At 45.2% G+C, this 27,265-nt stretch overlaps 1 protein-coding gene across 3 annotated transcripts in view; it reads left to right on the top strand.

Moving 5' to 3' along the window:
• Positions 1 to 27,265, top strand: part of LOC106577124 (attractin-like protein 1) — a 350,240-nt gene that overhangs the window by 283,229 nt on the left and 39,746 nt on the right. For 2 of the 3 annotated variants that reach the window (XM_014154877.3, XM_014154874.3), the window contains one exon: positions 11,543 to 11,656. The exons of the other annotated variant lie outside the window; for it this stretch is intronic. In XM_014154877.3, coding sequence (XP_014010352.1) covers positions 11,543 to 11,656 — 114 coding nt within the window. The remainder of the gene's footprint in view (positions 1 to 11,542; positions 11,657 to 27,265) is intronic. 3 annotated transcript variants of the gene reach the window in all.

Raw genomic sequence — 27,265 nt, 5'->3', positions numbered from 1 at the left:
AGACAAATGTTGCTGGGAAACTTTGGAAATACGGCGGAAATTATGTTTGTTATCACCTCTGGATATTATGCCCAGCGGCATACAGAGGCGAAGTGGGATGCAGGGAGGGGTGTCGCGGTGTTTGTGACTCAATGGGTCCAGTGTAATAGCGCCGTATTGTTGTCCAATCACAGCCCATCTCAGGGGATCCCTCTCATTCACTCCAATAGATAGCCTGTTTTAAATATTTAATGCCAATATCCTCTGCCTATCCTATCACTCCTCCATCCCAAGCCGAGCGTCAGCCAGAGAACGGGGGTTTAATAAGAAGATAATGAATGAATAATTGAAAGGATATCAGTCGCGTCTGCATCAGTGTAGAGCTTCAACAATGCCCAACGTGCTGTCTCCTGACAGTCGTCAAGGGCAACATACTGAGGCGTGTGCACTTGGACAAAGTCATTACAGAGACTTCCCTAGAGCTGCTGTTACAGTGGGTTGGTAGTTGGAAAGCGGACCATCTTGTTCAATTCTAGCACACCTCTATTAGAGAATCAGATGATCCTACTCAGAGCTACCATAATGTCTGTTAGTGGATGTGTAAAACTTCAGTTTAAACACTCAGAACTCAGATGATAAGATTCAATCAGACGTTAGATGTTTGTATTATAGTGTCTGCAACCGGAAATGTCACTTTCCTCTTCATTAGGGCAGTATTGACGAACACAGGGAGTCTCATTAGGAGTCGGACAGGTCTTGTTTGCAGTTCTTCTCTGATCACTGACTACGACATTAATCAGGATAAGCCCAGAGGAGTCTAACATTGATTAAATAATCCAGTTAGGATGCAGGTGGGCAGGACCACAGGTCCATCCTCTTCTGGCTCTCACTGCAGAAATATAGCATAAGGAATGTCTTCTCAAGGAGCTTGGCATTTCACCACATTAGAGTTGTGTTAAAACATCCACGCTGAAGATTAGTGGTTTGCTGGACAAAAAGCCAACCTCCTGTCAATGCCTCGCTCTGCCCCCAAATCATAACTTTTTTCATATTCTATTTTTCACGTTCTGAAAACAGGTCAACTCCTCGAGCCAAAGCACGGATGATGTTGTTTTGATGCGTGTTTGTATTTATTTATGTGTCCTATTGAGCTTTGCCGCTCAGTGCCCTGCTGAAGGCGAGGGTTCTAGCCCATAGAAGTTTAGAGAGTATCAAAGTGTGAATTTAGTACACCTAAGCTACTCATGCTTTGGGCAGCTGCCATTTTAATCCATTTAAATTAGTGATCACCACTTGGAGGCCTGTTGTCAGCCTGCAATACAGCTGTCAAAATGTAATTTTGAAGGTACTTTAACGATGTTTGTTATTTTTTTGTGCACGTGTGAAATATAGGTTTGACCTCATTGGTTCAAAGTGTCTCTGCCCCTCACCTCCCTTTCCGTCTCATGTCTGCCTGTCGTTGTTTACATCATTCTGAAATTAATTAGGCATTTTATGGGTGGTTTACAGGCAGTTGAATGGCTTGTCCTTCTTGCCTTGTGAAGGACTTGTCAGGGGAGATAAAATACACGCGCTCTAACAGGGCACAGTATCTACTGGTCTCACCTCCCTCCCCCCCCAGCCCCTCCGCCTTCCTGTTTATGATCGCCTCTCTGAGTGTCCAGACCGATTAATCAAGCCTCTACCTCTCCGACCCAGCTCACCTTGACCAGCTCACCATCCCTCACACCAACCCTGCAGAAGGGATAGGATAAGAGCTAACGCTAACACACAGAGACACACCGCTCTGCTCCCTTTAACCACATACACCTCAGTGCTGTGATCGACATCGAGCTAGCAGCCATGCTAACAGACACAGTCTAACACAGCAGGACAGGTTAGCGTTCCAGGCAGGCAAGCAGAAAGACATGTTACACATAGCAACATGCCATAACCCATGAGTTACAGGTGTAGTATTCTGTTCATTCATGCTTGCACTGACACTTATGCTGTCCACTGGTTAATAGGTAGGTAGCGTTGACTGGGAATGCAGCGTAAATGTCAGACATGGATTCTGATGTAGTTACTGTAGCTCACAGCCACCCCACCACATGTCAGGATCAAGGGTTAACATGCAAACATAACTCTTACTCTTTGGGGAATGTCTAATTGACTGGTTATACAAACAGACTCCAGCCCACATCAAAACATTATACACACATAGTACCATGTACTACCTGACACAGATATGCCATCTATGGCATCGTGAAAAAGTATTCACCTCTGGTTAAGACAGCATTGTTAAGATCAAAGTCACATACAAGTGGGATTCCTTTTGAAATTCATTGCAACAGCATTTGTATAATTTATATATAGCCTATAGGCTTGGGCTATATACAGATGTTCACAAGGCCATGCATTCTGCCTGTATCCACAACACTAGCTTGTGAGTTGGTCATCTCATATAGTGTAAGTGCACCCAGTATCCATACAGGGAACAAGTCCTCTGCTTTCTCGCTGTTTATCATACTGGTGTGTGATTTAGGTGTGTTTCTTGTGTGTGTTTGCCAATTCACTGGCTGAGCATATTTTTGGGAGGCGGGGTGTGGGTTTACTGGAATGTGGCTTTGAATATACAGTACCAGTCAAAAGTTTACACACTCATTACAGGGTTTTTCTTTATTTTTACTATTTTCTACATTGTAGAATAATAGTGAAGACATCTACACTATGAAATAGCACATATGGAATCATGTAGTAACCAAAACAGTGTTAACCTCTACGTAACAGCCACCTGAATTCAGTGGCGTGATTTTTGAATCGTTTGAAATGCTATTACTTCAATTTCTCAAACATATGACTATTTTACAGCTATTTAAAGACAAGACTCTCCTTAATCTAACCACACTGTCCGATTTCAAAAAGGCTTTACAACGAAAGCAAAGCATTAGATTATGTCAGGAGAGTGCCCAGCCAGAAATAATCAGACACCCATTTTTCAAGCTAGCATATAATGTCACAAAAACCCAAACCACAGCTAAATGCAGCACTAACCTTTTATGATCTTCATCAGATGACACACCTAGGACATTATGTTATACAATACATGCATGTCTGTTCAATCAAGTTCATATTTATATCAAAAAACAGCTTTTTACATTAGCATGTGACGTTCAGAAAAAGCATACCCCCTGCAAACTTCCGGGGAATTTACTAACAGTTTGCTAAATTACTCACGATAAACGTTCACAAAAAGAATAACAATTATTTTAAGAATTATAGATACATTATTCCTCTATGCACTCGATATGTCCGATTTTAAAAATAGCTTTTCGGATGAAGCACATTTTGCAATATTCTAAGTACATAGCCCAGCCATCACGGCTAGCTATTTAGACACCCGGCAAGATTAGACTTCACCAAAATCCTATTTCCTATAAGAAAAATGTTCTTACCTTTCCTGTTCTTCGTCAGAATGCACTCCCAGGACTTCTACTTCAATAACAAATGTAGGTTTGGTCCCAAATAATCCATCATTATATCCAAATATCCTCTGTTTTGTTCGTGCGTTCTAGACACTATACGAATGGTAAATAACGGTCGCGCACATGGCGCATGGCGTGACAAAAAATGTCTAAATATTCCATTACCGTACTTCGAAGCATGTCAACCGCTGTTTAAAACCAATTTTTATGCCTTTTATCTCATAGAAAAGCGATAATATTCCGACCGGGAATCTGCAATAAGCTAAACAGCCGAATGAAATTTCTCCACGGGGGCGAATCGTGCACGCGCCTCATTCAATGGTCCTCTGATCGGCCACTTGGATAAGGCGATAATCTGTTTCAGCCAGAGGCTGCCTCGTCATCGTTCAGGTTTTTCCCGGGTTCTGAGAGCCTATTGGAGCCCTGGGAATTGTCACGTTACAGCTAAGATCCTTACTCTTCAATAAACAGATGCAAGACGCACGACTCCTTGTCAGACAGGCCACTTCCTGCATGAAACCTTGTCAGGTTTTTGCCTGCCATAGGAGTTCTGTTATACTCACAGACACCATTCAAACAGTTTTAGAAACTTTAGGGTGTTTTCTATCCAAGCCTGAACAATAATATGCATATTCTAGCTTCTGAGTTGGTGTAGGAGGCAGTTAAAAATGGGCACATATTTTTTCCAAAATTCTCAATACTGCCCCCTAGCCCAAACAGGTTAAACAAATCAAAATATATTTTAGATTTTAGATTCTTTAAAGTAGCCACCCTTTGCCTTGATGAGAGCTTTGCACACTCTTGGCATTCTCTCAACCAGCTTCATGAGGAATGCTTTTCCAACAGTCTTGAAGTAGTTCCCACATATGCTGAGCACTTGTTTGCTGCTTTTCCTTCACTCTGCGGTCCAACCCATCCCAAATCACCTCAATTGGGTTGAGGTTGGGGGATTGTGGAGGTTAGGTCATCTGATGCAGCACTCCACCACTCTCCTTGGTCAAATAGCCCTTACACAGCCTGGAGGTGTGTTTTGGGTCATTGTCCTGTTGAAAAACAAATGATATTCCCACTAAGCGTAAACCAGATGGGATGGCGTATCGCTGCAGAATGCTGTGGTAGCCATGCTGGTTAAGTGTGCCTTGGATTTAAATAAGTCACTGACAGTGTCACTAGCAAAGCATCCCCACACCATCACACCACCTCCTCCATGCTTCACGGTGGGAACCACACATGCAGAGATCATCAGTTCACCTACTCTGCGTCTCACAAGGACACGGCGGTTGGAACCAAACATCTCAGATTTCCAGCGGTCTAATGTCCATTGCTCGTGTTTCTTTGCCCAAGCAAGTCTCTTCTTATTATTGGTGTCCTTTAGTAGTGGTTTCTTTGCAGCAATTCGACCATGAAGGCCTGATTCACGCAGTCTCCTTTGAGCAGTTGATGTTGAGATGTCTGTTACTTGAACTCTGTGAAGCATTTATTTGGGCTGCTCTCTGAGGTGCCGTTAACTCTAATGAACTTATCCTCCCCAGCAGAGGTAACTCTGGGTCTTCCTTTCCTGTGGCGGTCCTCATGAGAGCCAGTTTCATCAAAGTGCTTGATGGTTTTTGCGACTGCACTTGAAGAAACTTTCAAAGGTCTTGACATTTTCCGGATTGACTGACCTTCATGTCTTAAAGTAATGATGGACTGTCATTTCTCTTTGTTTATTTGAGCTGTTCTTGCCATAATATGGACTTGGTCTTTTACCAAATAGGGCTATCTTCTGTATACCACCCCTACCTTGTCACAACACAACTGATTGGCTCAAACGTATTAAGAAGGAAAGAAATTCCACAAATTACATTTTAACAAGGCACACCTGTTAATTGAAATGTATTCCAGGTAACTACCTCATGAAGCTGATTGAGAGAATGCCAAGAGTGTGCAAAGCTGTCATCAAGGCAAAGGGGGGCTACTTTAAAGAATCTCAAATATAAAATATATTTTGATTTGTTTAACAATATTTTGTTTACTACATGATTCCATATGTGTTATTTCATAGTTTTGATGTCTTCAAAATTATTGTACAATGTAGAAAATAGGACAAATAAGGAAAAACCCTTGAATGAGTAGGTGTGCCCAAACTTTTTACTGGTAACAGCAACACCACCCCCTTTGGCATTTGTCTTTTCTGTAGATGCTACCACTATATCATCAAAGGTATTGTCTAAGTGAGTTTCAGAGATTGTCAGTATATGAATGTCATCTGTTACTAGCAAGTTATACATTTCATGAACCTTGTTTCTTAGTCTACATATGTTTAATGTGGGCTATTTTTAGTGCTTTTCTGGGATAAAAAAAAAGTTATTTAACTAGGCAAGTCAGTTAAGAACAAATTCTTGTTTTCAATGACGGCCTAGGAACAGTGGGTTAACAACAGATATTTACCTTGTCAGCTCGGGGATTCGATCCAGCAACCTTTCGGTTACTGGCCCAACGCTCTAACCACTAGGCTATCTGCCGCCCCAAATGCTTGATAGTTTTGATTGTTTTACTGGGAGGCTTATCAGAAGTAGACATGACTGATATTTATGTTTGAGTTGATAGTGCAGGGTGAGCCTCACACAGCAAACTTCCTACTAGGGCACGCCACCTCAGTGCTGACAGTATAACTCTGGTTCATAGACACATGATAACTGTATACAATAGCTATCGGATCGACAGAGGCATTCGGGGGACATAGAGGGACATAAATTAGATTACTTTCATTATGACTTGCGATGCTCCTGGGTCAATGTACAATTCAAGGAAAGCCAATATGTTGTGATAATGTATTGGGCCTATAGCTTACTGCACAAACCTCATTGCTACAGAACTATTTTTAATAGGTTATTGTTGCGTAGGCCTACGTTTTTTTTAAGTCATGTAAAAAAAAATCTGAGCAGAAGATCTGTCCTTGCATTCTGACTCAGAGAGTGATCTTGACTCAAAAGGTTGGTGATCACTGATCTAATTGATCTGCAAGAAAATAACTTTAAATCCTTACTGCAACTCTTTTTATAGATTCTACCAACAAAAGGGTTGATGATCTTGTTCGGGATGTAATGGGCTTTGAACACAGTATGGATTTTACACAGTCGGAGGTGGATGTGCTAAAGGACACGAATGTCACCAGCCTGGCTGCATTCATATTCCTCTCAGATGATTTTGCTAAATTCCAAACAACACTAGACAAACTCTTTTCCAAAGGAGTTTCCTGGAAAATCAATCCAGGCGAAACAACATTTAATCGATTTGAATCAAAGACATTAAAGCTGAAACTTGCCATTACACAGAAATCAAGGCAAGGATACTCCTGGCAGATCACCCTAAACTGGACCCCTAAGTTCATTGAGATGGAGAGGGCGCACAGGAATGGCACGTTTTTTTCCTGATGGACGGCCCAGATCCATACTGGGGAGACTGCCCAGCTACAAAGACAAGGAGGAGATTCTCAAGAGAGCCAAGTGCCTGAGGGTAACTAAGTTCTTCATCAATCCAGACTTCTCTGAAAAGGTACGCCTCAACAGGAACTGCTGCCATGACTCATTGAAGAACGAAAGAGAGGCAACTTCACATACCTGAAGTACGACCAGCTAGTTGCTCACCCCACCCCCCTCGTACGCCTACGGCAGGTGACTCGGCTGTAGTCCGCTGGTCTATTACATGGATTAATTTGATTTAACACACCTACATATTTATTGAACTTTGTTTTTGGTCATGTGTTTCACCTAAGCACATGACCAAAAACACATTGCTCTAAATGTCATAAACCTCTGAAGACTTTGTCAAGGTGCATTCCTTCAGAAGTGCACCCCTATTGATGAGACTAAAACAAATGTATGATTGTTTTGGACATGAGGCCTGCATTTCTATGTTTCCCTCCAGTCTCTAGTTGATTCCCACTGTGTATCTATCTCTCTTATGTGGACAGGATGTCAACCCTGATAACCTGCTCTTTAATCCATTTGATATTAACAAAGCTGACGATATATAGACACAGTTTATTAGGTACACCCATTTACCACCGGGTTTGACCCCCTTTGCCTCCAGAACAGCCTGAATTCTTTGGGGCATGGACACGTTGCTCAATTGGTATCAAAGGACCTAACGTGTGCAGGAAAACATTCCCCACACCATTACACCAGGCCGTACCGTTGACACCAGACAGGATGGGGCCATGGACTCATGCTGCTTTCTCCAAATCCTGACTCTGCCATCAGCATGACGCAACAGGAACCGGGAACCGGACCAGGCAATGTTTTTCCAAACCTCAGTTGTCCAGTGTTGGTGATTGCGTGCTCACCGGAGCCGCTTCTTCTTGTTTTTAGCTGATAGGAGTTGAACCCGGTGCAGTCGTCTGCTGCAATAGCCCATCTGTGACAAGGACCAACAAGTTGTGCATTCTGAGATGCCGTTCTGCACGTTATTTGCCTGTTTTTGGCCCGCCTGTTAGCTTGCACAATTCTTGCCATTCTCCTTCGACCTCTCATCAATGTGGTGTTTTCGCCCACAGGGCTGCCGCTGACTGGATGTTTTTTGTTTGTCGCACCATTCTCGGTAAACCTTACACTGTCATGTGTGAAAAGCCCAGGAGGCCGGCCGTTTCTGAGATACTGGAACCTGCGCGCCTGGCACCGACCCGTCACATTCTGCCTGCGTTATATAGCAATCCACAGCCACGTGAATCACTGTCTATAGGAGCGATCCACTGAGTGTATGTTAATCCAGATTCAACTTTCGTGAAATTTACCAGAGATTAGTCTATCACGTGACTATTAGAATGTTAGACTGCTATACAGGTTGTTAAAATGTTTATCTTATTCCAAGACAAGCTTATTCTCTACCTTTCATTTGAACGTTTGCACTCTTCCTAAAAACATGAATTGCCATTTCAGAAACATGGTTAACTGAATTGACAACAATGCTTTGTCTCCTTATAATGTTGTTCACCACTGTAGAACATCAAAAGTGGGGGAGGTGTCCGTTTTTGTTCATAAAAGTCTTCAATTCTTTTGCAAGTGAGGACCTCACACTTACATCTGATGTTGAATTGCTTTCCATAGAAGATCCCGCCTGTTAATTAATAATTTAGTGGTAAAACAGTGGTAATTGGATCTGTCTATCGGACAGCGGTAGTTGTGTTGATGTCCTTGCATCAACCTTGGATTTGATTGATAATGAGATAAAGTGTGTTTTCTATTGGGTGATTTACAACATTAATTGATAAAAAAAATGAAAACCACTCACTACATCTGACTTTTTAAATACTTTCTAGCTCTCTGTATCCCCTAATCTACAAGCCCACAAGCGTGACCAGTTTATCTGACACCCTTATTGATAATATTTGTCCACTTTTTTTTTGGAATAGTGTGGCTAAAACAGGTATACTTTATACTGACATTTCTGACCACTTTCCAATATTCCACTTCTCGTTGGCAGATGGAAATAAACAGGTGGGAATGGATAGTAACATTAAATGTAGAATATTTAACTAAAGTAATTCTGAGTGCTTTAAGATATTGGTTGATGATATTTAATTGGAAACATGTTATAATCATCCCGATGTGGAGTCTGCTTACCAGACTTTTCTCACATCCTTCAATTCTGTATTTTACCACTGCTCCCCCTTAGTCAGACCTACATAGTAAGAGAGCACCAGATGGGTTCTGGAAACTGGTCCAAAACAAATCCTCAGTAAAAAAATGTTTTTAAAAGTTGTATACATTTTTTACTTTTTTTACAAATTCCACGCCCCTGAATTCTGCCAATTACAAAAAGTATAAGAACAAATTTACCCGTCTACAAAAATCCCTTAAAAAATATAAAGTCAACTTGGAAAGTCATCATCTGTTGAATAAGAAAAAAGCTTCTACAGCTATCCCATCTCCATTGAATGTTAGAAATATGACCGATAATGATCCTGATGTTATCTCATGTGAATTTAATCACGTTTTTGTGAATGTGGGTTCCTCTCTTTCAAAGAAAATCTGAAAAATGTATGGAAAGCCCTTGGATTACATTAAGGAACATTCCTCTTTGCTTCTGTTTGATCCACCTGATATACTGTGATGGAGGTAATTGGTAACTTAAAGATATCAGCAGCAAATCATGAGATTTGTGCCTCTTTGGTGAAATCAGTGTCGTCCTCGATTATTGAGCCTCTAACGTACATCTTCACCAAATCAATGAAAACTGCTATTATTCCAAACTATTTTAAAATGTTCAAAGCTTTCCCCCTCTATAAATCTGGGGATCCAAGATCTTTTACAAATTATCTCCCAATATCTGTACTACCATGTTTTTCTAAAATCCTAGAGAAACGTGTGTATAAAAGAATGTTGAAACATTTAAAACCAACATTGTATTCTATATGCGTACCAATATGGTTTTCGTAAAAACTACTCCACAGATATGGCAGATATTACAACTTGTGGATGAAATCTTTACATCCCTGAACAACAATGAATACGCTCTTTTCATCTTTCTAGATTTATCCAAAGCGTTCTGTTTATGATAGACAACGATTTGTATATGCAAATGGCTGTGCATCTACCAGGGCCATGATATCCTGTGGCGTTCCACAGGGTTCGATCTTTGGACCTTTGTTATTCCTAATCTATATCAATGACCTAGCTGCTGTGTCTTGTACAGTGATGATACCGACTTGATTTTATCACACAAGAATTTCGATTCACTAATCAATGAAACCAACTCAGGCATGGTCAAGTTTTCTGAATGGTTTCAGATAAACAAATTATCCAGTACATAATATGCTTCCTACCTACATAAATGACTCATTACACAGAAGACATTTGCAAGACTAGCCACCTCCTCTAACTACTTGGCTTCATCTGCCTCTCTGTTTAAGAAACGCAATGCGTTGTTTGTCTACAAATATACATACCTCCCAGACAGCCTACCTAAACCTTCAATGGATTATTTCAGGTTCATTCCCAAATCCATACATACACCCTCCCCACTGCCACACCTCACAGTCAATTCTCTAGTCTAGAGTACGGAACCTCTATCTTCACATTTCCAAAACATCGTCATCCCTCAGTAAGTTCAAGCGTAGACTAGGGTTCAGCCTGATTATCCAAACTACCCAGTAGTCTCCTCCATGTAGCCTAACTCTCTCACACACGCATAATCAAACATGATTTTCAATACTGTCATCAATACCGTTTGGGGCGCCCTACATCTCGAGGGGAGGGTGGCTAGCTTGCAAGATCAAGCTTCTTGGTTACCACAGAGACAATTATTCTCCTTTTGAATCAAGATCCCTACAGCCTAAATTCGTTTTTTGTGTGTGTGTGTGGGGGGGGTGTTTACGTTTGGAAAGAAATCGCACCCCTTGTGTGTACTGCCGGTAATATCGTATACCCTGGGGGTACAGGAACGGTATAAAAAAATCTGTATACCGCCCAACCCTAATAGCCTATTACCACTGTCCAGTACGGTATGTCTCAAGCAGGACTTTCTACTGAAGCTCAATGAGGAACACATTGACGATGTACGCCTAACGTTATGCATAACTGCTCTGATTTGCATAGAACAGGTGCTTACCCCCAAGCTAAAACAAGAACACTAGAAACAAAAGCCCAATAACTAACTAACTTTATTGAAGCGGAAAAAGCTTGGGAAAATGAATACGTTTTTCTGTGTGGGTGTACGTGCGTGTTTTACGTGTCTGTGTGTGTCTTTGTGTGTGTGCATGAGTGTGTGCATGAGTGTGTGGGTGTACAGTCATATACATGCGAGAGAGAGGTGTGTGTGTGTACCAGCTCTTATCTGTACTGTGTGTCTGTGTGGTCCCTATCCAGCCAGGCCCTGCCTGTCGACACTATTGTTCCCACCCTGTCTCCGTTTGTGTTTGTTTTCTTCGGGGTGTTTGGAGCACACGCCGATAAAGAGCCGCTCAGCGTCTGACTCACAGGCTTTGTTCATCTGCCACTTCCTCATTATTAAGTTTTCCTCCCTCCTCTCTTCCCCTCTGCCTCTTTCTCCCCCACCCCTCCTACTGTTTGTCTCTTCTGCTCCCTTCTCTCTCCCTCACTCCTTGTTCCCGTCTACAGCAGCTCATGCGGGAGCGACAGCAGATGGCCAGCCGTCCCTTTGCCTCGATTGCTGTGGCGCTGGATGTAGGTGTCGACCAGGAACAGGAAGAGCTGCTGCAGGGGCTGGTGGAGGTGTGTACCTTAAATGCAGTTCATTAGCATATTGTTTTCCATGGCGGTGGTGACACCCTGGAATCTAGGCTTGATACCGAGATCGCCCACAGCATTCAATGTTGTGTGTAGACACTGCAGCGTGGGTGTGAAAAAGCAGGTATTTTTCACAACTTGAAATGCAAAACATATGTGGCCAACTAAATCAAGTACTGTAGGCATTGTTGGAAATCACACAACAAAGAATATGTCCAGAGTTTAGCGTGGCCTTACCCGTTAAGGCTGGTTTGTTATGAAATATGGACATTCTGAAAAGCATTTCCTTGTCTTGCTGTATTCCCTATTGGTCCATGGGTTAAGTCTTTTCACAGGTTCCTTTCCAGCACAGTTCCAGCAGCTACAGTGGATGTATAACCAGGCCAACGCAGTACAGCTTGACTTATCTTGGCTCGGCTAGTGTCAGTAGTATGAAAAGGGTATTACTAGTTTGCCTCCAATATATGACTTTCTGAATTGTGTTTACAATCTCCCACTATGGGTATTGGGTATGAGCTGATAATCTACCTCTGAAAATCCCTAGTGGTTGTGTGCGTTCTCCAGGTCTCTGTTTCATAAAAGATTTACTGGCTCTACCACAAATCTCTAACAGTTGCCGCCTGCCGGCCAGTCCACATCTGGCTTTAGTGAAATTGATAGTGAGTTTCGGGAGACAACGTATGCTCTGAATGCATCATTTCTGTTATCAATATAGTAGATGCAGGTTAGCGGTTTTTGACATTAATCTTGTTTTGGAGTCAGCTCTGCAGAGTGGTCACTAGCTGGCACAGCCACAAAGTCATACAATCTGATTTTAAACCTTACCCTAACCACACTGCTAACCCTAATGCCTAACCCTAATCTTAAATTAAGACCAAAATCATGAATTTTTACAATATAGCCAATTTTGACTTTGCAGCTGGCCCATCTAGCGGAAATCACTCAGTTCTGCCTCCAGGAATAGACTCATCCCAAACCAATAGTTTCATCCCAAGCCAATAGACTCATCCCAAGCCAATAGACTCATCCCAAGCCAATAGACTCATCCCAATAGTAGATGGTGCTATTATACTGCATGGGCACATACCCTATGTTAGCAGTAACCCCTTAGATTAGTGATTTTCCCCCCAGCTAACGCTACTGCATTTATCGTCGTCCGACTCAGAATAGATTTTCTTGTTATTTTCATGTTTCTCACATTTTGAGCTCATGAAGGTGAGAAACAATGAAATGGAACGGTATCTTCACGTAAAGGTTAATTAAGTAACATCTGGTGTTGCTCCACATGGACTATTTAGCATAATTGTATATTAAATAAGAAAATTGTTTCAACTGTCATACTTGCTGATGAATGAATGTATTCATCATAGGATTTCATACCTAATTTGGACAGTTATTGTGTAACAGCAAGTTCTGGACCTGTGTTTTTATGTACAAGTGTATTTTGGCCAAATCCATTAGGAAAAGGTGTGCAAGAGGGAATTTCAAAGGTTTAATCCGCAGTTTGTTAAGCTTATTACATTTGAATTGTATGGAAAGTGGTGGAATTTGATTAAATTCCCCAAAAATAGAGACTGGGCTGCAGGAAGGGCACACACACTAAATGAAGAATGACTGAAATGGTTAGTGTAATTTATCTAAAGCAGTGTTACGTTTGTATTTAATGGACATACCATGAGGAGGTTGGCACATTTTGCCTTACCTGTCATCTGAACAGATGGATAACGCAGTGACTTAAGCCCTTTCTCAATGGAGCAGTTAGCTAATGTGCGCTAAGTGGAGATGACGTTTTTCACACAGCTTCTAGGTGCTGCTAAACTGTATTTCACTCTCAAGGATCCTCAAAAACTCTTCTGAGGTGAGTAATGTCTCACAACTCTTGTGAGACGGTGTGTTTCGTGGATTCCATCCCACACCCAGCCCCTCGTAGAGAGTTGGTTGGAGGTGAATTATTCTCTTCAGAACAAGCGAGATGAACTTAAGTCTTTCTGATGTTCTCGTCAAACACAACGTTTTAAGGACATTCTCTTTTCTGAGAATCTTCAAAAAAACAGCTGCAATTATCGACATCTGGTAAAAGTCAGGCAAACAAGTGACAGAGAAATATAACATGTCATTACATAACCTGCATCTGGATAAGATCAACAAGACAGATGTCATTGGAGGCACATATTGCTAGCAGATGTAAGATAATCTGGATTTATTCGTTTAAAATCAGATGAGTTTTCAATGAAAACAGCACAAACATAGGCTATTGTCATCAGAGTGGTCGATGGAAGACAAGCTATCCAAAGTACACACTATGAAAGAGTAGGGTTAAGTTATATGGCATGTCATTAAAAAATCAAATCAAATGTTTGGGTATTTTGGGTATGTCTATAGTAATCTATCAGGCAGATGTTTATGGTTATGACATGGTGATTCCAATATTGTTTAAATTAAAAGTAGAGAACTTTACAGACCATGAGTGACCTTGTTGGACTACAAGTTTTTAGGATTTTAAAAATGTTTTTGGAGATTTTGGAGTTGGGATCCTTTGCTCCGGACAAGGGCATTTCCAGGCATAGTATTTTTTTTAAATCCTAAAACCAATATTTTCCACAGAATATTCCGCTAAATGTAAATTTTAAGCTCAAATAATGCAACAATAAATATTTTCTAACTATCAAAATAGTTTCCCTGCCAGACATTCCCTAACTTTCAAGAATCCCTGAGCTAAGTTCCTGCTATTCTACACATTTGGCCATGACGCTGAGAGAAAATGTTGCTGTTTTAAAGTTAATTTCATGGGGTTGGGAGCCTCCAAAGCTCGTGACCCCTTACAGGGGTGTGTGCTACGCCAGTGAGCCTAAGGCCAAAGGGGAATGAAATGGGTCCTGGGCTCCAGTCATTCATCCCCTCCCCTGCCGTTGATAAAGGATGTCTGGAGCTGTTATTATTCATCGGTGACCTGAGGGCTCTCTGTAAAACAGGCCTGTTAGAAGCACAGCACACAACACAACCTGAGTCAAGAGTTGAACGACACAAGCGAAAGGCAACAACCCGTTTTAATGTAAGGGCAAAAGACCCCAATCTTGAGTCCATAATAACCATAGAGTGAACTACCCGTCTAGAAGGTAAATCACACACTAGTTTCCCCTCCTCCTCTCTTGTTTTATACTGTGGCTCAAAATAACCGGGCCACAGTATAAAACAAGAGGTAACTCATCAGAATCAATCACATCTATACAACATCCGCGTAACGTCGTAAAGCCGATGAGCCTACAGCAACGAGCATCTGTAAGACTCCCGGACGCACCTCTCCTTCCGTCACAGAGTGATATATGGCGCTGGGTGTCATAATGCTATTTAAGGGGGAGAAATTAATCAATTTCATATCTAAGGTTTTAATGCGCTGTATTTATTTTCCAATCTGGGGGATTTCATACGCTGGGGGGGAGCAGTGAGGAGATAAAGAATATTTATGATACCTGGGAGAAAAAGGCTGTGTGGTTTATCAGCACCCACAAAGCCTTTCATCAGAGAGGGAGCAGGGGAGAGAGAACACAGATCAGCAACCACAAAGCCTTTCATCAGAGGGAGCAGGGGAGAGAGAACACAGATCAGCAACCACAAAGCCTTTCATCAGAGGGAGCAGGGGAGAGAGAACACAGATCAGCAACCACAAAGCCTTTCATCAGAGAGGGAGCAGGGGAGAGAGAACACAGATCAGTAACCACAAAGCCTTTCATCAGAGAGGGAGCAGGGGAGAGAGAACACAGATCAGTAACCACAAAGCCTTTCATCAGAGAGGGAGCAGGGGAGAGAGAACACAGATCAGTAACCACAAAGCCTTTCATCAGAGAGGGAGCAGGGGAGAGAGAACACAGATCAGTAACCACAAAGCCTTTCATCAGAGGGAGCAGGGGAGAGAGAACACAGATCAGTAACCACAAAGCCTTTCATCAGAGAGGGAGCAGGGGAGAGAGAACACAGATCAGCAACCACAAAGTCTTTCATCAGAGAGGGAGCAGGGGAGAGAGAACACAGATGAAATAAACCTGCATCTTCAGCAACACACATGTAGAAATACATGAAAACACACGCAAACACACACCTTCCATCATTGTCAATTATTAATTGGACATAGGTTTACTTTGCAGTAACCTGTGCCTCTGTTCTCAACCAAGTTTAAAGTTTAGAAAGGCAGACAAACGCTTGAGTCTTAGCACATGTTGCAGTGTTATTAACTCTCACCCTTTGACAATAGCAGCTCGGTCAGAACAAACACATTCCTCCTAGTTTTCTATTTGCGTTGAACAGAAAGCCTGGACTATTACAATGGTGGCCCAAGCATATTTCAGAGCTATGATGGAATCACCTGCTGATTCAGCTGGGTAAACTGACTCCCAGCCTCTCTCTTTCCCATTTGTCCATAACTATCAATCTCAGCTGAGCAAACACTGTACTGGTGGGAAATGGGGAAAATTCTGCAGTGAAGGATCTCCCTGGATGGTATTCTGCTTTCCGTGAGGGTAGAAACCTGTCTTACTACTCTGTCTCTCCGTCCCCGTAGCAGTTTGTTTATTCGGAAACAGCAGGTGGGGACGTTTTTACTTGTTTGAGAAACGATGCTTGTCCCAAGCTAAACTTCTTTTTTGTAAGCTCCTCTGTTGAGCTTCTTAATTTGAAGGGCGAACTGCTGTGAGAACAAAAAATGTGGAGCTTGTTCTTGGCCGTTATGGACACAATCTTGTCTTTTTAAATATACCTGGTCACATCCTTGTGGATCCTTGTCAACCATACAGTTTCACAAGGCCAAACGCAGGCCTTCCATCTAACTGGTAAGACTGCCATGTTACGTTATGTTTTGGGTCTGAATATCCAGCTATTTATTTCCCAGTCACGGTACTGCAATTCAAACTCTATAATTCCTCCCAGATCCACACACCATGAAGGGCTCGCATGAAACATCCATAAATAACAGCTTCAGTCTCCCCCTGCACCCTGTTCACCCTGTTCACCCTGCTTTACAAGCTCCTCTAAAGGTAACCTACAGGTCAGCCAGGGAGAGGCTTTGAGAGGATCAGTGGAGCTGACCCTCTGCCTTTCCTCACAGATCCCTCCCCCCATTCACTCCCTCCCTCCATTCCCTCCCTTCCCTCCCTTCCTTCCTTCACTCCCTCCCTTCCTTCCCTCCCTCCCTTCCTTTCCACCTCCTCCGGAGTGTAATGGTTTGCCTGTCTCCTCTCCGGCGGTCTCAGATTCAACTGACCTAGCAAATGGTCACGTTAAGACTGAAACATTGGATCATTTTCTTAGGGCTTTGCTTAGTGTTTGAGGCGAGAACAGGACAGAACATATCTGATTTACAACCAGTGCAGCGCAGGCCTGGGCTGGGTTCCAGATCTATGGGCTGGGTACCAGAGGTATGGGCTGGGTTCCAGATGTATGGGCTGGGTTCCCGATGTATGGGCTGGGTTCCCGATGTATGGGCTGGGTTCCAGATGTATGGACTGGGTTCCAGATGTATGGGCTGGGTTCCAGATGTATGGGCTGGGTTCCAGATGTATGGGCTGTGTTCCAGATGCGTGGGCTGTGTACTACTTCTATGAGCTGTGTTCCAGATGTATGGGCTGGGTACCAGAGGTATGGGCTGGGTTCCAGATGTATGGGCTGGGTTCCCGATGTATGGGCTGGGTTCCCGATGTATGGGCTGGGTTCCAGATGTATGTGCTGTGTTCCAGATGCGTGGGCTGTGTACTACTTCTATGAGCTGGGTACCAGAGGTATGGGCTGGGTACCAGAGGTATGGGCTGGGTACCAGAGGTATGGGCTGGGTTCCAGATGTATGGGCTGGGTTCCAGATGTGTGGGCTGTGTTCCAGATGTGTGGGCTGGGTACCAGATGTATGGGCTGTGTTCCAGATGCGTGGGCTGGGTACAACTTCTATGAGCTGTGTTCCAGATGTATGGGCTGGGTTCCAGATGTATGGGCTGGGTAAAAGATGTATGGGCTGGGTTCCAGATGTGTGGGCTGGGTTCCAGATGTATGGGCTGGGTACCAGATGTATGGGCTGGGTTCCAGATGTGTGGGCTGGGTTCCAGATGTGTGGGCTGGGTTCCAGATGTGTGGGCTGGGTTCCAGATGTGTGGGCTGTGTTCCAGATGTATGGGCTGGGTACCAGATGTATGGGCTGGGTACCAGATGTATGGGCTGTGTTCTAGATGCGTGGGCTGGGTACTACTTCTATGGGCTGGGTACCAGAGGTATGGGCTGGGTACCAGAGGTATGGGCTGGGTAGCAGAGGCTGGGTAGCAGAGGCTGGGTAGCAGAGGCTGGGTACCAGATGTATGGGCTGGGTAGCAGAGGCTGGGTACCAGATGTATTGGCTGGGTACCAGATGTATGGGCTGGGTACAAGATGTATGGGCTGGGTACCAGATGTATGGGCTGGGTACAAGATGTATGGGCTGGGTAGCAGAGGCTGGGTAGCAGAGGCTGGGTAGAAGAGGCTGGGTAGCAGAGGCTGAGTAGCAGATGTATGGGCTCGGTACCAGATGTATGGGCTGGGTACCAGATGTATGGGCTGGGTACCAGATGTATGTGCTGGGTAGCAGAGGCTGTGTACCAGATGTATGGGCTGGGTACCAGATGTATGGGCTGGGTACAAGATGTATGGGCTGGGTACAAGATGTATGGGCTGGGTAGCAGAGGCTGGGTTCCATATTTATGGGCTGTGTACCAGATGTGTGGGCTGTGTACCAGATGTATGGACTGGGTACAAGATGTATGGGCTGGGTACCAGATGTATGGGCTGGGTAGCAGAAGCTGGGTACCAGTTGGATGGGCTGGGTACCAGATGTATGGGCTGGGTACCAGATGTATGGGCTGGGTACCAGATCTACGGGCTGGGTACCAGATGTACGGGCTGGGTACCAGTTGGATGGGCTGGGTACCAGATGTATGGGCTGGGTACCAGATGTATGTGCTGGATACCAGATGTATGGGCTGGGTAGCAGAGGCTGGGTACCAGATGTACGGGCAGGGTACCAGATGTACGGGCTGGGTACCAGATGTACAGGCTGGGTAGCAGAGGCTGGGTATCAGATGTATGGGCTGGGTATCAGATGTATGGGCTGGGTATCAGATGTATGGGCTGGGTACCAGATGTATGGGCTGGGTAGCAGAAGCTGGGTACCAGTTGGATGGGCTGGGTACCAGATGTATGGGCTGGGTACCAGATGTATGTGCTGGGTACCAGATCTACGGGCTGGGTCGCAGAGGCTGGGTACCAGATGTACGGGCAGGGTACCAGATGTACGGGCTGGGTACCAGATGTATGTGCTGTGTTCTAGATGCGTGGGCTGGTTACTACTTCTTTGGGCTGGGTAGCAGATGTATGGGCTGGATTCCAGATGTATGGGCTGGGTTCCAGATGTATGGGCTGGGTACCAGATGTATGTGCTGTGTTCCAGATGCGTGGGCTGGGTACTACTTCTATGAGCTGTGTTCCAGATCTATGGGCTGGGTACCAGATCTATGGGCTGGGTACCAGAGGTATGGGCTGGGTACCAGAGGTATGGGCTGGGTACCAGAGGTATGGGCTGGGTACCAGAGGTATGGGCTGGGTACCAGATGTATGGGCTGGGTACCAGATGTATGGGCTGGGTACCAGAGGTATGGGCTGGGTACCAGAGGTATGGGCTGGGTACCAGAGGTATGGGCTGGGTACCAGAGGTATGGGCTGGGTACCAGAGGTATGGGCTGGGTACCAGATGTATGGGCTGAGGACCAAATGTATGGTCTGGGTACCAGATGAATGGGCTGGGTACCAGATGAATGGGCTGGGTACCAGATGAATGGGCTGGGTACCAGATGAATGGGCTGGGTACCAGATGAATGGGCTGGGTACCAGATGTATGGGCTGGGTAGCAGAGGCTGGGTAGCAGAGGCATGGGCTGGGTAGCAGAGGCATGGGCTGGGTAGCAGAGGCATGGGCTGGGTAGCAGAGGCATGGGCTGGGTAGCAGAGGCATGGGCTGGGTAGCAGAGGCATGGGCTGGGTAGCAGAGGCATGGGCTGGGTAGCAGAGGCATGGGCTGGGTAGCAGAGGCATGGGCTGGGTAGCAGAGGCATGGGCTGGGTAGCAGAGGCATGGGCTGGGTAGCAGATGTTTGGGCTGGGTACCAGATGTATGGGCTGGGTACCAGATGTATGGGCTGGGTACCAGATTTATGGGCTGGGTACCAGATGAATGGGCTGGGTAGCAGAGGCTAGGTACCACTTGTATGGGCTGTGTACCAGATGTACGGGCTGCGTAGCAGAGGCTGGGTACCAGATGAATGGGCTGGGTACCAGATGAATGGGCTGGGTACCAGATGTACGGGCTGCGTACCAGATGTACGGGCTGCGTACCAGATGTACGGGCTGCGTACCAGATGTACGGGCTGCGTACCAGATGTACAGGCTGCGCACCAGATGTACGGGCTGGGTAGCAGAAGCTGGGTACCAGATGTATGGGCTGGGTACCAGATGCGTGGGCTGGGTACTACTTCTATGGGCTGGGTACCAGAGGTATGGGCTGGGTACCAGAGGTATGGGCTGGGTACCAGAGGTATGGGCTGGGTACCAGAGGTATGGGCTGGGTACCAGAGGTATGGGTACTAGAGGCTGGGTAGCAGAGGCTGGGTAGCAGAGGCTGGGTACCAGATGTATGGGCTGGGTAGCAGAGGCTGGGTACCAGATGTATTGGCTGGGTACCAGATGTATGGGCTTGGGTACAAGATGTATGGGCTGGGTACCAGATGTATGGGCTGGGTACAAGATGTATGGGCTGGGTAGCAGAGGCTGGGTAGCAGAGGCTGAGTAGCAGATGTATGGGATGTGCACCAGATGTATGGGATGTGCACCAGATGTATGGGCTGGGTACCAGATGTATGGGCTGGGTACCAGATGTATGGGCTGGGTACCAGATGTATGGGCTGGGTACAAGATGTATGGACTGGGTACCAGATGTATGGGCTGGGTAGCAGAGGCTGGGTACCAGATGTATGGGCTGGGTAGCAGAGGCTGGGTACCAGATGTATGGGCTGGGTACAAGATGTATGGGCTGGGTAGCAGAGGCTGGGTTCCATATTTATGGGCTGTGTACCAGATGTGTGGGCTGTGTACCAGATGTATGGACTGGGTACAAGATGTATGGGCTGGGTACCAGATGTATGGGCTGGGTAGCAGAGGCTGGGTACCAGATGTATGGGCTGGGTACCAGATGTATGGGCTAGGTACCAGATGTATGGGCTGGGTACCAGATGCTGTGTACCAGTTGTATGGGCTGTGTACCAGATGTATGGGCTGTGTACCAGATGTATGAGCTGGGTAGCAGAGGCTGGGTACCAGTTGTATGGGTTGGGTACCAGATGTATGGGCTGGGTAGCAGAAGCTTGGTACCAGTTGGATGGGCTGGGTGCCAGTTGGATGGGCTGGGTAGCAGAGGCTGTCGGTACCAGATGTACGGGCTGGGTACCATATGTACGGGCTGCGTAGCAGAGGCTGGGTACCATATGTACGGGCTGGGTAGCAGAGGCTGGGTACCAGATGTACGGGCTGGGTACCAGATGTACGGGCTGGGTAGCAGAGGCTGGGTACCTTTATGTACGGGCTGGGATCTGTGGTTATGGGATGTAAAGAGACAGTGATGAAACTGAATATGTGGACTTGCTTTTTTGACAATGCACCCATTGTCTCATAGAACCGCCTATTAGCACGAGGACAAGTACAAGTCATTCTACTATTGGCTGTTATTGACGCTGTCTTTGTGATAGGAGGAAAATGGGCTCTGTCATTGTTTAGTAGTGAGTCTGGGCAGGTTAACATTGACACTAGACATGGTAATGGTTTTCTGATGTCCCATTGCAGCATGCCTAGTATCACCGAACCCTAACCCACTGATTGCCAACATTATTGCCAAACTGGTTATATGTGGGTGGCAGGTTGCCTAGCGGTTAAGAGCGTTGGGACAGTAACCGAAAGGTCGCTGGTTCGATTACCCTAGCCAACTTGGTAAAAAAATCTGTCTGTGCCCTTGAGCAAGTACCCTAATTGCTCCTGTAAGTTGCTCTGGATACGAGCATCTGCTAAATGTAACTGTGTGTGTCTGTGTATCTGTCAATGACACACGGTGCCATTCTATCCAGGGTAGGTCTGACATGTTCAACCATTGATGCATAATGAATCTGTTCTTGAAGAGACCTTCATCACCATTTTGCCTCTCCAGTCATTACATGCAATCAGGCTACAGTGAACTTGCTGCTAGCAGATGGACCTCAATAGTCCTGTGGATCAGAGGTTATCGTTTGATTGCATTAGTCAGTCCATTAGCGTGTGCTAGCTGCTGTTGTGTCAACAGAGGTGGAACTTCTAGGTCTGTGTGTGCAGGCAGGGTTATGACAGATATGGAGGGTATAATGACATGCAGGCAGGGTTATGACAGATATGGAGGGTATAACAACATGCAGGTAGGGTTATGACAGATATGGAGGGTATAATGACATGCAGGCAGGGTTATGACATGACATACAGGTAGGGTTATGACAGATATGGAGGGTATAATGACATGCAGGTAGGGTTATGACAGATATGGAGGGTATAATGACATACAGGTAGGGTTATGACAGATATGGAGGGTATAACAACATGCAGGTAGGGTTATGACAGATATGGAGGGTATAATGACATGCAGGCAGGGTTATGACAGATATGGAGGGTATAACAACATGCAGGTAGGGTTATGACAGATATGGAGGGTATAACAACATGCAGGTAGGGTTATGACAGATATGGAGGGTATAATGACATGCAGGCAGGGTTATGACAGATATGGAGGGTATAATGACATGCAGGCAGGGTTATGACAGATATGGAGGGTATAACAACATGCAGGTAGGGTTATGACAGATATGGAGGGTATAATGACATGCAGGCAGGGTTATGACAGATATGGAGGGTATAATGACATGCAGGTAGGGTTATGACAGATATGGAGGGTATAACAACATGCAGGTAGGGTTATGACAGATATGGAGGGTATAATGACATGCAGGCAGGGTTATGACAGATATGGAGGGTATAATGACATGCAGGTAGGGTTATGACAGATATGGAGGGTATAACAACATGCAGGTAGGGTTATGACAGATATGGAGGGTATAACAACATGCAGGTAGGGTTATGACAGATATGGAGGGTATAATGACATGCAGGCAGGGTTATGACAGATATGGAGGGTATAATGACATGCAGGCAGGGTTATGACAGATATGGAGGGTATAATGACATGCAGGCAAGGTTATGACAGATATGGAGGGTATAATGACATGCAGGCAGGGTTATGACAGATATGGAGGGTATAATGACATGCAGGCAGGGTTATGACAGATATGGAGGGTATAATGACATGCAGGCAGGGTTATGACAGATATGGAGGGTATAATGACATGCAGGCAGGGTTATGACAGATATGGAGGGTATAACGACTTATGACAGATATGGAGGGTATAATGACATGCAGGCAGGGTTATGACAGATATGGAGGGTATAATGACATGCAGGCAGGGTTATGTCAGATGTGGAGGGTATAATGACATGCAGGCAGGGTTATGACAGATATGGAGGGTATAATGACATGCAGGCAGGGTTATAACAGATATGGAGGGTATAATGACATGCAGGCAGGGTTATGACAGATATGGAGGGTATAATGACATGCAGGCAGGGTTATGACAGATATGGAGGGTATAATGACATGCAGGCAGGGTTATGACAGATATGGAGGGTATAATGACATGCAGGCAGGGTTATGACAGATATTTACATTTACATTTAAGTCATTTAGCAGACGCTTTTATCCAGAGCGACTTACAAATTGGTGCATTCACCTTATGATATCCAGTGGAACAACCACTTTACAATAGTGCATCTAAATCTTTTAAGGGGAGGGGGGGGGGGGGGGGTTAGAAGGATTACTTTATCCTATCCTAGGTATTCCTTAAAGAGGTGGGGTTTCAGGTGTCTCCGGAAGGTGGTGATTGACTCCGCTGTCCTGGCGTCGTGAGGGAGCTTGTTCCACCATTGGGGTGCCAGAGCAGCGAACAGTTTTGACTGGGCTGAGCGGGAACTGTGCTTCCTCAGAGGTAGGGGGGCCAGCAGGCCAGAGGTGGATGAACGCAGTGCCCTTGTTTGGGTGTAGGGCCTGATCAGAGCCTGAAGGTATGGAGGTGTCGTTCCCTTCACAGCTCCGTAGGCAATCACCATGGTCTTGTAGCGGATGCGAGCTTCAACTGGAAGCCAGTGGAGAGAGCGGAGGAGCGGGGTGACGTGAGAGAACTTGGGAAGGTTGAACACCAGACGGGCTGCGGCGTTCTGGATGAGTTGTATGGGTTTAATGGCACAAGCAGGGAGCCCAGCCAACAGCGAGTTGCAGTAATCCAGACGGGAGATAAAAAGTGCCTGGATTAGGACCTGCGCCGCTTCCTGTGTGAGGCAGGGTCGTACTCTGCGAATGTTGTAGAGCATGAACCTACAGGATCGGGTCACCGCCTTGATGTTAGTGGAGAATGACAGGGTGTTGTCCAGGATCACGCCAAGGTTCTTAGCACTCTGGGAGGAGGACACAAGGGAGTTGTCAACCGTGATGGCGAGATCATGGAACGGGCAGTCCTTCCCCGGCAGGAAGAGCAGCTCCGTCTTGCCGAGGTTCAGCTTGAGGTGGTGATCCGTCATCCACACTGATATGTCTGACAGACATGCAGAGATGCGATTCGCCGCCTGGTTATCAGAAGGGGGAAAGGAGAAGATTAATTGTGTGTCGTCTGCATAGCAATGATAGGAGAGACCATGTGAGGATATGACAGAGCCAAGTGACTTGGTGTATAGCGAGAATAGGAGAGGGCCTAGAACAGAGCCCTGGGTGACACCAGTGGTGTGAGCGCATGGTGCGGAGACAGATTCTCGCCACGCCACCTGGTAGGAGCGACCTGTCAGGTAGGACGCAATCCAAGCGTGGGCCGCGCCGGAGATGCCCAACTCGGAGAGGGTGGAGAGGAGGATCTGATAGTTCACAGTATCAAAGGCAGCAGATAGGTCTAGAAGGATGAGAGCAGAGGAGAGAGAGTTAGCTTTAGCAGTGCGGAGAGCCTCCGTGACACAGAGAAGAGCAGTCTCAGTTGAATGCCCAGTCTTGAAACCTGACTGATTAGGATCAAGAAGGTCATTCTGAGAGAGATAGCAAGAGAGCTGGCCAAGGACGGCACGTTCAAGAGTTTTGGAGAGAAAAGAAAGAAGGGATACTGGTCTGTAGTTGTTGACATCGGAGGGATCGAGTGTAGGTTTTTTCAGAAGGGGTGCAACTCTCGCTCTCTAGATATGGAGGGTATAATGACATGCAGGCAGGGTTATGACAGATATGGAGGGTATAATGACATGCAGGCAGGGTTATGACAGATATGGAGGGTATAATGACATGCAGGCAGGGTTATGACAGATATGGAGGGTATAATGACATGCAGGCAGGGTTATGACCGATATGGAGGGTATAATGACATGCAGGCAGGGTTATGACAGATATGGAGGGTATAATGACATGCAGGCAGGGTTATGACAGATATGGAGGGTATAACGACATGCAGGCAGGGTTATGACAGATATGGAGGGTATAATGACATGCAGGCAGGGTTATGATGAATGTCCCGTCTAAGCTGCGCATGTGTGCTCGCTTGCAGTAGCCCCGAGTCTGCCCTGCATCTCGCCCTGGACTGCCGCACAGAAATATCAGCCCACAGAGAAAAGCACGAGATTGAATTTCACTCGACTTTGTGGAACAGTAGTCACCAACCGACTGGTTGTTCTCCAAGACATTCCTAGTCGATCGCCAAACATTTCTGTAAAACAAAACAACGATAAAGCCTTGTTTTGTTGCTGTTTTTTCATCTCGGGCAGTGCCTTAGACTGCTGCGCCATTCGGGAGACCCTGAACTGTTACCATTTTGAACCATTGCATGTGTCTGAAGGTACAAACTTCCCATCGGACCCAGAGAGCAAATCAAGTGCACTATAGGTCTACCGCTGGCCAACCTGATGGCTCAGATGACCGTGTCTGCAGTAATGTAGCAGACATAAAAGAAAGCTACAGCAAAATTGATACTGTGAGAATTCAAAAGGTTTAAAACCATAGAGAGAGACTGTCAACGAATACAGCAAAGAGCTGATGTTTTTATGAGTAAATTCATGTTTAAGTTCTTACTCAGCACTGTCAACACTTTGTATTCAACACTTTTATAAGCCATAAAACGCACGTTCTTCCTATTTTCACTCAGTGCTACAACAAGCACTGCAGCAGTAATGAATGAGTAGGGAAGTATATTTATACTGTAGGCTTGCGTTGTTGTTATTATTAGCAGCTTGGGTCTTTTTTTATTATCCAGGAATATTTCACTTTCTCTGTTCATAGGAGTAACAACATGAATTCGTGTATGAGCCATCAGCTGGAAGACGGTGTCCCTTTTTTGTCAGTGTCAGTGGAGGAAAGGCAGAGCGGAGGGGTGTTGAGACGGACCCTCAGTCTGCTGCTCTCTCCCTCCACTGAGACTGACCATCAGATGCAGACAGTCAGCCCAGTAAAATAAATGTTAAATGTATGCTCACTCAGCTGTGCTTCACAAGTAATACAACAATGGATCTATTACCTGTGTGATCATATAGCTTACCTCAAATTGTGTTCACCACGTTGACATTAGGAAACCGCTCACCATCACGACGCCCTACACGCTGTCTGCCATGACCCGAACAACAATTCATTGTCAGGGCACTTCAAGGAAAGCCAATATGCGGTGATAAGGTATTGGGCCTATAGCCTGCGGCACAATCCTCATTGCTACAGAACAATTTTTTATTTTATTTATTTCACCTTTATTTAGCCAGGTAGGCAAGTTGAGAACAAGTTCTCATTTACAATTGCGACCTGGCCAAGATAAAGCAAAGCAGTTCGACACATACAACAACACAGAGTTACACATGGAGTAAAACAAACATACAGTCAATAATACAGTAGAAAAATAAGTCTATATACAATGTGAGCAAATGAGGTGAGATAAGGGAAGTAAAGGCAAAAAAGGCCATGGTGGCAAAGTAAATACAATATAGCAAGTAAAACACTTTAAATAGCTTTTTGTGTGTGTTAATGGGGCAGTGTTGAGTTTTGAGACAGGCTTGAATAAGCTAAGTAGCCAATATGCAGAGGGTAGCATACATAGTCTGCTTCTCTATAATAATGGTATAGGATTAATAATGCATTTTATTTTGTAAAGTGTTTTCTTGAATCAAACAGCACAACATTTTCAGTCACCTCCTTGTCTGAAGGACAAGTGGATAAACTGGTCAATGTCAAGCCCTGCAAGTTTTTTTCAAAAGTCTCATGGAATGTAGGCCTACATTGAACACCACACATTGGCTGCTAGTGTTGGCTGAATGATAGAACAGCTATTTCCATGGGATGCATTATCTCCAATGTTTTTGATGGTAGGCCACTCTGGTAGGCCTACATTATGATCAAATAGCCACAG

This window comes from Salmo salar, chromosome 18 (assembly GCF_965601325.2).
Source record: "Salmo salar chromosome 18, fSalSal1, whole genome shotgun sequence".
Lineage (NCBI taxonomy): Eukaryota > Metazoa > Chordata > Actinopteri > Salmoniformes > Salmonidae > Salmo > Salmo salar.
Note: the sequence above shows the minus strand (reverse complement) of the source record. Positions and strands in the feature narration are given on the sequence as shown.